The sequence below is a fragment of the Podarcis liolepis genome (assembly GCF_965112155.1).
Source record: "Podarcis liolepis genome assembly, chromosome: 2".
In the NCBI taxonomy this organism is placed as follows: domain Eukaryota; kingdom Metazoa; phylum Chordata; class Lepidosauria; order Squamata; family Lacertidae; genus Podarcis; species Podarcis liolepis.
In genome coordinates this window covers 125,245,693-125,257,081 of record NC_139555.1, presented here as the reverse complement: position 1 = coordinate 125,257,081, position 11,389 = coordinate 125,245,693, and the positions used below count along the sequence as shown (strand labels likewise).

The 11,389-nt window shown below is 45.6% G+C and overlaps 1 protein-coding gene across 3 annotated transcripts; it reads left to right on the top strand.

Moving 5' to 3' along the window:
• Positions 1-646: 646 nt before the first annotated feature.
• LOC310701626 (uncharacterized protein) lies at positions 647-6,860 on the top strand. 3 transcript variants are annotated; one of them, XM_083492803.1, is made up of 4 exons: positions 647-677; positions 2,798-2,958; positions 3,088-3,214; positions 4,889-6,860. In XM_083492803.1, exons 2-4 carry the CDS (start codon positions 2,884-2,886, stop codon positions 6,130-6,132), a joined length of 1,446 nt encoding a protein of 481 aa, XP_083348929.1. In that variant the 5' UTR covers positions 647-677; positions 2,798-2,883; the 3' UTR covers positions 6,133-6,860. The 3 variants fall into 3 exon arrangements, with proteins under 3 accessions (XP_083348929.1, XP_083348928.1, XP_083348930.1); XM_083492802.1 differs by having other exon boundaries at positions 652-677; positions 2,778-2,958; XM_083492804.1 differs by lacking the exon at positions 647-677 and having other exon boundaries at positions 2,561-2,958; positions 4,889-6,025; positions 6,527-6,860.
• Positions 6,861-11,389: the final 4,529 nt, after the last annotated feature.

Below are 11,389 nucleotides of genomic sequence, written 5' to 3'. Positions count from 1 at the left end.
CTCAAAATGCACCCCTGGGCTTTCCCTGAATGACCATGAGCAATATCCAGGCAGCTAGGGGGTGACCCTCCCTGGAGAGAAATGCCCCATCTTGCCCATCTGTGGGGTTTGGCTTTGGGCCTGAGGTCAAGGGTCCTGTTCGCTGCCGGGAATACATGAATTACTCCCTAAATAAATGGGAATATAGAGCATGGGTAGGCAAACTAAGGGCCAGGGGCCGGATTCGGCCCAATCGCCTTCTAAATCCGGCCTGTGGACGGTCCGGGAATCAGCGTGTTTTTACATAAGTAGAATGTGTGGTCTTATTTAAAATGCATCTCTGGGTTTTTCGTGGGGCAGAGGAATTCGTTCATCCCCCCCCCCAAAAAAAATAAAAAATAAAAATAAAAAAATATATAGTCCGGTGCCCCACAAGGTCTGAGGGACAGTGGACTGGCCCCCTGCTGAAAAAGTTTTCCTACCCCTGATATAGAGCTTGGCTGCTAGGAAGGGCATTTCTGTTTGCAGGGAGGGGGAGGCGGATCTCCTGCCCCTCCCCCTCCCTCTGGGTCAATGAGCTCCGCTTCCTAGAGAGGCAGGAAGGGGGGGTTTTATGGGGGGGGAGGCAATTTGAAGGGGGAGGGGTCTCCATCCTCATTCCCGGAAAGAGAAGCGGACTTGGAGAAGAGGAGAAAGAGGTGCCGCATATTGGGGGGTTATTTGGGAGTGGGGGTGTTGTGGGAGAAGGATTTGCTTTCCCTCTGCCTGAATCGACAAACAGGGCAGCTAGGAAAGGAGGCGGGAGGATTGCGGGGGGGGGGGTGCAAAGAAAGCAGGGAGGGGGGCTGCCCTTTCTCTGTAGAAAGCATGGAGGGGGGGGCTGGATGCAGGCCATCCTGTTGCAAAGTGGGGTCCCCCTGCCCCAACAGGGTTTGCATTGCAAGATCCTTTTCGAAGCGCAGAGATCAAGCCAGGCTCCCATGGTGGGGGAACTGGGGGGGGGGGAGCGAAGACACTTGAGACGAACCACAAAAGGGTGCCCCCCAGCAACTTAACTACAAAGGGATTTGCAGCCCCACCCGGTGCATGTTGACTCAGAGGTCAGTCCTTCTCCGTTCAAAGGGGGGCAGCCCCATTCCGCCTAGTGACGCTCCTCTCTGTTTAACACCCTCCATCTCCCTTCTCACTGCTGCCCCACTCCTGCCCCCCCCCCCAAATCTGCTGCTGAAGCCCCTGCCTCAGTGGGGCGGAGATGGGGGGGCAAGCAGGGGAGAGGAAGTGGAAGCAGCTGGAGAAAAGAGTCGCCTCTGGATTGGGGGAGAGGGGGGTGAGAGATGGACAGTTCCCTTGACATTGGCTTCCGGAGCTTCCTGAGTAAGAAAGAGGCTGATTTGAGAAGGAAGCAAAAGGAAACAAGAATTTGCTTATCGGGAAGGGGGAGTCCCCCCCCCCCCCAGCTCTCCTTTCAGAAATCCTAGTCTGGCCGGCTGAGGTTGCTTTGGCACAAAGGAAAGAGCCTTGTTGGGTTTCCCATGTTGGGGGGTGCAGTTGGGGAGGGGTTGCTGTGCTGCTTTTGTGCCCCAAAACTGGAGGGAAGAGGCACATTTTCCATTTCCTGAAGCATGAAAAAGCACCTTGTCGGTTTCCCTCCTGCTTGGCAAGGGAAATGGGCCCATGGATGGCAGGAACTGAAACTGATCGAGGTCTCAGGAGCCCTTTAAATGTGTTTATGGCAGAGACTGGAGGAATTAAATAAATGCCCCCTCCCCAGCTGGACTTGGGGGAAAGAGGAAGGGGAGGGATGAGTTTTTAATGCTGTTACTTTCCAAAAAGTGGCTTCTCCAATATCCTCTTGGGACTTTGTCGGGAAGGAGAATCAAAGCCCCCGGGGGGGGGGAGATCTGGCCTGTCTTGCAGGATTGGCCCAGCGCAGAGGTGCTGAGGGACTTTCTCTGCCGGTGCTGCCAGCCTCACTCCTGCCTGGCCTCGTCCCCATCCAGGTTGCCAGGAGGGTCTTATAACACTAAAGATCTTCTAAAACCCACCACCTGGGCAATGCTCACACCAGAACCCTGCAAGGTGGGCCAGGATGACAGCCAGTTTCGTATTTGGAACATGGGTGGAGACCATTATCCAGCCTGAGGGCCATATTCGCTCCTGAGCAGCCTTTCAGGGGCCACTTTCCTTTGATAGGCGGGCCAGAGGACAGAGTTGGTGGAGCTATGGGGCTGACTCTGAGCTTTGTCCAGGAGCTGCCTGCCTTCCACACACACACACAAAGAGAGAGAGAGAGAGAGAGAGAGAGAGAGAGAGGGAGGGAGGTTCCTAAGAGGAAGGACTAGGGGGCCATAAGCCACAGAACTTCATATCTCTGTCCCCTAAACTACAATCCATGTTAGCGCATAGAGTGCTCTAAATATTTCCATCTACTCTTCCTGGGTGGCTGTTTGGGGGAAAGGAAAAGTGAGGTCTGCAGACGTGCTCACCGTAATGCTTTCTGCGAAGCTTCATTAAGAGTTTGGGATTTGATCCTAGAACTTTACAAACCGAACTGAAGGTTCCCTAAAGACTGAGGCAGTGCCTGTAGAAAGGATTACATCCTTCCAGTTCCCTGCCTTTCTAATTAGAATTTATGAGTATTAGTTTATTAGTATTGACATTTGTAATTTGTAACAGGTATGCTATCTGTGTAAATGTATCCCGCCCTAATTAAATCCATCTTTCTGTGAACCGTCCTGGGACCTCCGGGTATAGGGCGGTATATAAATTCAATTACTTCTTCATTGTTCTCCTAAAAGAGCTTCTCCCTGCATTGAAGTGCATCGTGGCAATAGCTGAGAGAGTCCTGGAAGTGGCCCTGTTTCCGCCTCCTCCTCCTCCTCCGTCCTTTCCACTGGCAGTGCAATGGCCTCCAAGACCCCCTCTGAATGGTCTCTTCTTAAAGGTGGAGTGGAAAGAAGAGCCATGCAGCTTCCTCAGGTAGGGAAAGAGCAACGGGAGCAGGGAGGAGGGAAGAGGCACAGATGGGACCACCCAGCCTCCCTCTGTGTTGCGTGGGGATGAAGGGGATCTAAGAGAAGCTCTGTTTTCTTCCTCTTCTTCTTCCAGGCCCTCTTGACCTTTGAGGAGGTGGCTGTGTTTTTCACGGAGGAGGAGTGGGCTCTGCTGGATCCAGGCCAAAGAGCTCTGCACAAGGAAGTCATGGAGGAGAATTATGAGATGGTGGCCTCTCTAGGTAAGGGCACATTTTTATTCCTCTTGGCTGTTAGACGTTGAAGGTGTGAATCTCCTGTTTGAGCCATTTATTCATGCCGTGTCTTCATATTTGGCGACCCCTTGTAGCTGAGTAAGATTGTCTTCCATCAACACAGTCTTAACGGTGTGTCCATAAGTGACTGTGGAGTCCAATTCTGGATCCACACATCCTTCCACAGTGAGGACATAGGTCTCCGGGCAGGAGTTAATCACAGTGAGGGTTTGCCAAACGTACTTTCCTCTTAGCTTGTTTCTCCCTTTCATCCAGTGTGGTGTAGTGGTTAAAAGCAGTGGATCGTAATCTGGTGAACCGGGTTCGTGTCTCCGCTCCTCCACATGCAGCTGCTGAGTGACCTTGGGCTAGTCACACTTCTTTGAAGTCTCTCAGCCTCACTCACCTCACAGAGTGTTTGTTGTGGGGGAGGAAGGGAAAGGAGAATGTTAGCCACTTTGAGACTCCTTTGGGTAGTGATAAAGTGGGATATCAAATCCAAACTCTTCTTCTTCTTCCTGAGTTTGTACTTCTTCAAAGTCCATGGTGCCTTGGTAAAGGCTGTTCTGCAATTGGATGCTGCTGTTGCTGCTGCTGCTGCTGCTGCTGCTGCTGCTGCTAATAATAATAATAATAATAATAATAATAATAATAATAATAAATAAGTTATTTTCTGCTCATCTGCCTGGGTTTCTCCAGCCACTCGGGGCAGCTCCCAACAAAATATTAAAAATAGAATCAAACATTAAAAACTTTCCTAAACAGGGCTGCCTTCAGATGTCAAAAGTACAGTGTTGCTATAAAGTACAATCTTCAACATCAACTTCGTTGGACTGCTCATGTTGTTCAGATGCCTGATTGTTTTCTTCCAAAGAAACCACTCTATTCCCAATTTAAGAATGGAAATTGATATACTGGTGGACAACAAAAGAGGTTTAAAGACGCCCTCAGGGCAAATCTTAAAAATGCAGTATAAGCACAGAAAATTGGGAAACACTGGCCTGCGAGTGCTCAATCACTGCAAAATGTGAGGTTACAGGGAACCAGGCAGAGGGCCTTCTCAGTAGTGGTGCCCGCCTGGTTGAACACCCTCCCATCAGATGTCAAAGAAATAAACAACTATCTGACTTTTAGAAGTAATCTGAAGGCAGCCCTGTTTAGGGAAGTTTTTAATGTTTAATGCTATGTTTTTTATTTGGTTGGAAGCCACCCAGAGTGGCTGGGGAAACCCAGCCAGATGGGTGGAGTATAAATAATTTATTATTATTATTATTATTATTATTATTATTATTATTATTATTATACACATCAAGGGAGGAAGGAGAAAGCTGAATACAGAGGAGTAGCATTTTCACAGGAAGGGGAAGATGGAGAAAGGGTGTCCCTACAGATGTTTGCTACACTACAACTCCCATCATCCCTGGTCATTGGCCATCTTTGCTTGGGTTGATGGTACTTAGAGTCCAACCACGTCTGGATGGCCATAGATGCCTCACGTCAGCAGAGATGGTTTCTCTTGGTGCTCAGTGTTACATGGGGGAGTTGAAGGTAGAACTGGATACCAAGGGTTCTTGAGATTATTTCCTTTCCTTTCTTTTTTAAGTTCTCTTGTTCTCTTCTTGAATACCTAACAATATTTTATTATCCCCCACTTTAAACCAGGTGATGGAGAAGGCAATCAGAATACTGTAAAGTACTTCAGTGTGAGTGAACACATTAGCACACATCTACAAACTAACACAGGAGAGAAACCCTTTAAATGCATGGAGTGCGGAAAGAGCTTCAGTCAGTGTTCACACCTTACTATACATCAGTGTATTCACACAGGGGGAAAACCATATAAATGTATAGAGTGCGGAAGAAGCTTTAGTGAAAATGGAAGTTTTACTGTACATCAACGAACTCACACGGGTGAGAAACCATTTAAATGTTTGGAGTGTGGAAAGGGTTTCATTTTAAGTGGAGCTCTTACAAAACATCAACAAACTCACACAGGGGAGAAACCATTTAAATGTATGGAATGTGGGAAGGGTTTCAGTGAGAGTGGAGCTCTAACGAAACATCAACGAATTCACACAGGGGAGAAACCATTTAAATGCATGGAGTGCGGAAGGAGCTTCAGTGAAAATGGAACTCTAACAAAACATCAACGAATTCACACAGGGGAGAAACCATTTGGATGTATGGATTGTGGAAAGAGGTTCAGGGATAGGGGAAATCTTACTGCACATCAACGATTTCACACAGGGGAGAAACCATTTAAATGCATGGAGTGCGGAAGGAGCTTCAGTGAAAATGGAACTCTAACAAAACATCAACGAATTCACACAGGGGAGAAACCATTTGGATGTATGGATTGTGGAAAAAGGTTCAGGGATAGGGGAAATCTTACTGTACATCAACGAATTCACACCGGGGAGAAACCATTTAAATGTATGGAGTGTGGAAAGAGCTTCAGTGAAAATGGAAGTCTTACCTTACATCAACGAACTCACACGGGTGAGAAACCATTTAAATGTTTGGAGTGTGGAAAGGGTTTCAGGCAGTGTTCATACCTTACTATACATCGAAGAACTCACACAGGGGAGAAACCATATAAATGTTTAGAGTGTGGAAAGAGCTTCATTTGTAGTGGGAAACTCACTTTACACCAACAAAGTCACACAGGGGAGAAACCATTTAACTGTAAGGATTGTGGGAAGGGTTTCAGTGAAGGTAGAAAACTTACAATATATCAACGAACTCACACAGGGGAGAAACCATATAAATGTTTGGAGTGTGGAAAGAGCTTCATTTGTAGTGGGAAACTCACTTTACACCAACAAAGTCACACAGGGGAGAAACCATTTAAATGTATTTGTGGGAAAGGTTTCATTAAGAGTGGAGCTCTTAGAAGACATCAATGAACTCACACAGGAGAGAAACCATTTAAATGTCTGGAGTGTGGACAGAGTTTCAGTCACAATGGAACACTTACTAGACATCAAAGAACTCACACAGGTGAGAAACCATATAAGTGTATGTTTTGTGGAAAGTGCTTCAGACAGTGTTCAGACCTTACTCTACATCAACGAACTCATACAGGGGAGAAACCCTTTAAATGTAAGGATTGTGGGAAGGGTTTCAGTGAAGGTAGAAAACTTACAATACATAAACGAACTCACACAGGGGAGAAACCATTTAGATGTTTGGAGTGTGGAAAGAGCTTCAGTCAGAGTGCAAACCTTAGAAGACATCAACGAACTCACACAGGGGAGAAACCATATAAATGTATGGAGTGCGGGAAGAGCTTCAGTGAAGGTGGAAAACTTACAAGACATCAAAAATCTCACAGAGAAGCGATTGCTTAAATGAAAGAAGTGTGGAAAGTTTTTCAATTATAACAGTTCTCAATTAACACCTATACACTGTCACAGGGGGAACCAATTTAGTTTTATGGAATGTGCCACCTTTCATGTATGGGACAATGGCAGCCAGAATATTAGTGGCAAGGAATTGAAAAAATGAAACAGCACCCACTAAAACAGAATGGCAGGCACTTATGATAGAATACCTCCAGTTGGCTAAGATGACAGGGAGAGTAAGAGGGCTTTCAAATCAGACAGTATATAAAGAATGGAGTATATTCAAACATTATATAAAAACCTATTGTTCAAATAAAAATCTAGCAGAACTAAATTGATTCTTGTGCAATGTGTAAAATGTTTACCTACTGTAGTGTATGAAGACAAATCAAGATAATAGATGATGGTGCGTTAAAGTGTAAATAACATTAACACAATGAGAAGAATTGGAAGTCTTTTTATTCAAAATTTAATATCTGGTTGTATAACAATGCAAACTTTTTTTCCTTTCCTTTTCTTTTCCTTTGTTCGCCCTCACCCTTTTTCTTACTTCTATGTATGTATATATATATTTGTATTTTAATTCAATAAACCTGGATAGTTGTTCTTAAAAAAAAGAAAAGAACCAAAGTACTAAGCGGCAACAGCTGTGCAACAACTGAGAAAGAACTGAAGTGAAATAACTGGAAATAAGCTGAGCATTTACCATTCAGTCTAAAAACCTGTGCCATCTACCTAAAGTGAAGTAACCGAACATAAGCAACTGAAGTTTATAAGAAGCTGTGCTTGATTAGAAGTCCATAACATCAGTTAAATTTAGTATAAATATTATTAGGTGAACGGTTACCTGAAATAACATCATAACCTGAAGTAACCTTTGTTTTACCCACTTTGTGTCATAAACTTCGTTTAATAAAACCTTTATTGTTTGTTTGAGCAAATGCTGAGACTCCAAATCATTAAGTTTTCCCTCACACAAATCCCCCACTAGATAATCTGGGTCAAAATAAAAAAATTCCTTCCTGTAGCACCTTAAAGACCAACTAAGTTAGTTCTTGGTATAAGCTTTCGTGTGCATGCACACTTCTTCAGATACACTGAAACAGAAGTTGCCAGATCCTTCTATATATAGAGAAGGTGGGGAGGGGTATTTCTCAGAAGGGTGGTGGGAATCGGAGATTGGCAGATAGCTGAGATGAGCCTGATGAGCCTGCCAATCTCCGATTCCCACCACCCTTCTGAGAAATACCCCTCCCCACCTTCTCTATATATAGAAGGATCTGGCAACTTCTGTTTCAGTGTATCTGAAGAAGTGTGCATGCACACGAAAGCTTATACCAAGAACTAACTTAGTTGGTCTTTAAGGTGCTACAGGAAGGAATTTTTTTATTTTGACTATGGCAGACCAACACGGCTACCCATCTGTAACTAGATAATCTGGGGTAATTTGTAGAAATTCGTGTTACTGGTATACTATGAGGTGGTCGCACTCTATTTAAGTGAGGACCGGCCCAACAAGGCCAGGGTGAAAAGTGCTGTTGCGGCGTCACATGGAGCACGACAGTGGTGTTTAGGAAGCAGGATTGGCTCTGGAATCCTAGAAATGTGGAGTTGAAAGGACTCCAAGGGTCATCTAGTCCATCTCCCTGTTATAAATTCATTGTTTTACCTTTCCTTCTCATTCATGGCTACATTAACAGCAAAGTGGATCAAATCCCTGGTGGCAGCTGGAATAACGGAGGTGCTGAGGGGAACAACCAACATGGGGAGGGAAGGTGGCACAGGGAAATGTGGGCATTGCCAGTAGTTTCAGGAGAGTCATTTCCCTGCGGAGAGAGGGATCTCTGTGCCCCCATAATTGGCCCATCTTTCAGAAATCAATTACCCAGATATTTGTTGGACGTCAAACTCAGCCAAGAGCCTAAGGTCAAACAGATTCCTCACTGGCCTTGCAGACAACTTCATTGTCCAGAAAGTGGGAGAAGCAACAAGAGGAACAGCCATTTTAGATCTGGTCCTAACCAATGTTGATGACCTGGTTAGTGGGGTAGATGTGGAAGGATCATTAGGCGCGAGTGATCATGCTCTTCTGAAGTTTACTATACAGCGGAAAGGAGCAGCCAAGCATACTAGGACTCAATTTCTTGACTTTAAGAAAGCCGACTTCATAAAACTTAGGGAAGTGCTGGGTGAGATCCCATGGACAGTAATACTAAAAGGAAAGGGAGTTCATGATGGCTGGGAGTTTGTTAAGAGGGAGATACTAAAAGCACAACGTCAGGCAATACCAATGAGACGGAAACATGGAAGGTGCCCAAAGAAGCCAGGGTGGCTATCTAAAGAACTTTTAACTGAATTAAGATTAAAAAAGGATGTGTACAAAAAATGGAAAAGGGGGGAAACCACCAAAGAGGAATTCAAACAAATAGCCAGCACGTGTAGACACAAAGTCAGAAAAGCTAAAGCACAGAATGAACTCAGGCTTGCTAGAGAGGTTAAAAGCAACAAAAAAGGCTTTTATGGGTATGTTCATAGCAAAAGGAAGAACAAAGAAACAGTGGGGTCACTCAGAGGAGAAGATGGTGAAATGCAAACAGGAGACACAGAAAGGGCTGAACTCCTCAATGCCTTCTTTGCCTCAGTCTTCTCCGATAAAGAAAACAATGCCCGACCTGAAGAATTAGGAGCAAATGATTCAGCAAAGCAAACACAGCCCAGAATAACTAAGGAGATAGTACAAGAATACTTGGCTAGTTTAGATGTATTCAAGTCTCCAGGGCCAGATGAACTGCATCCAAGAGTATTAAAAGAACTGGCAGATGTGATCTCAGAACCACTGGCAGTCATCTTTGAGAATTCCTGGAGAACAGGCGAAGTCCCGGCAGACGGGAGGAGGGCAAATGTTGTCCCTATTTTCAAAAAGGGGAAAAGAGAGGTCCCAAATAATTACCGCCCAGTCAGTCTGACATCAATACCAGGGAAGATTCTGGAGCAGATCATTAAGCAAACAGTCTGTGAGCACCTAGAAAGGAATGCTGTGATCACCAATAGTCAGCATGGATTTCTGAAAAATAAGTCATGTCAGACTAACCTGATCTCGTTTTTTGACAGAATTACAAGCCTGGTAGATGAAGGGAACGCAGTGGATGTAGCCTACTTTGATTTCAGCAAGGCATTTGACAAGGTGCCCCATGATATTCTTGTAAAGAAGCTTGTAAAATGCGGTCTTGACTATGCTACCACTCAGTGGATTTGTAACTGGCTGACTGACCGAACCCAAAGGGTGCTCATCAATGGTTCCTCTTCATCCTGGAGAAGAGTGACTAGTGGGGTGCCACAGGGTTCTGTCTTGGACACAGTCTTATTCAACATCTTTATCAACGACTTGGATGATGGACTCAAGGGCATCCTGATCAAATTTGCAGATGACACCAAACTGGGAGGGGTGGCTAACACCCCAGAGGACAGGATCACACTTCAAAACGACCTTGACAGATTAGAGAACTGGGCAAAAACAAACAAGATGAATTTTAACAGGGAGAAATGTAAAGTATTGCACTTGGGCAAAAAAAAAGAGAGGCACAAATACAAGATGGGAGACACCTGGCTTGAGAGCAGTACATGTGAAAAGGATCTAGGAGTCTTGGTTGACCACAAACTTGACATGAGCCAACAGTGCGACGCGGCAGCTAAAAAAGCCAATGCAATTCTGGGCTGCATCAATAGGAGTATAGCATCTAGATCAAGGGAAGTAATAGTGCCACTGTATTCTGCTCTGGTCAGACCACACCTGGAGTACTGTGTCCAGTTCTGGGCACCACAATTCAAGAAGGACACTGACAAACTGGAACGTGTCCGGAGGAGGGCAACCAAAATGGTCAAAGGCCTGGAAACGATGCCTTATGAGGAACGGCTAAGGGAGCTGGGCATGTTTAGCCTGGAGAAGAGGAGGTTAAGGGGAGATATGATAGCCATGTTCAAATATATAAAAGGATGTCACATAGAGGAGGGAGAAAGGTTGTTTTCTGCTGCTCCAGAGAAGCGGACACGGAGCAATGGATCCAAACTACAAGAAAGAAGATTCCACCTAAACATTAGGAAGAACTTCCTGACAGTAAGAGCTGTTCGACAGTGGAATTTGCTGCCAAGGAGTGTGGTGGAGTCTCCTACTTTGGAGGTCTTTAAGCAGAGGCTTGACAACCATATGTCAGGAGTGCTCTGATGGTGTTTCCTGCTTGGCAGGGGGTTGGACTCGATGGCCCTTGTGGTCTCTTCCAACTCTATGATTCTATGAAATCTGTAGAAAGCTGGCAGTACAGGAGGCTGAAAGCAGAGTTCATATGGAGCTGCTACTCCCTCTGCTGGCATTGAGCATTTGCCCATGACATGATGAAGTGACAGCAGGTGCTGCAAGCTGCCCACAGTTGGACTTCACCCCCAAAGGCCCAGCTCCTGCCAACCTAGCAGTTCTAAAGCACACCAGTGCAAGTAGATAAACAGGTACTGCTGTGGTGAGAAGGTACCCGGCGTTTCCTTGCATTCTGGCTTCCGCAATATGACCCGGATAGCTGTTGGCGGACAATGCCAGCTCCCTCGGCCTGAAAGCAACCCCATAGTCGCCTTTGTCTAGACTTAACTGTCCAGGGGTCAGTGTGGTGTAGTGGTTAAGAGCGGTAGACTCGTAATCTGGTGAACTGGGTTCGCGTTTCCGCTCCTCCACATGCAGCTGCTGGGTGACCTTGGGCTAGTCACACTTCTCTGAAGTCTCTCAGCCCCACTCACCTCACAGAGTGTTTGTTGTGGAGGAGGAAGGGAAAGG

Coding starts and splice junctions, on each gene's coding strand:
- LOC310701626 (XM_083492803.1), top strand. CDS start 2,884: ATGGCCTCCAAGACCCCCTCTGAATGGTCTCTTCTTAAAGGTGGAGTG. Junction 2,959..3,087: donor GAGCCATGCAGCTTCCTCAG/GTAGGGAAAGAG, acceptor TTCTTCTTCCAG/GCCCTCTTGACCTTTGAGGA. Junction 3,215..4,888: donor TGAGATGGTGGCCTCTCTAG/GTAAGGGCACAT, acceptor ACTTTAAACCAG/GTGATGGAGAAGGCAATCAG.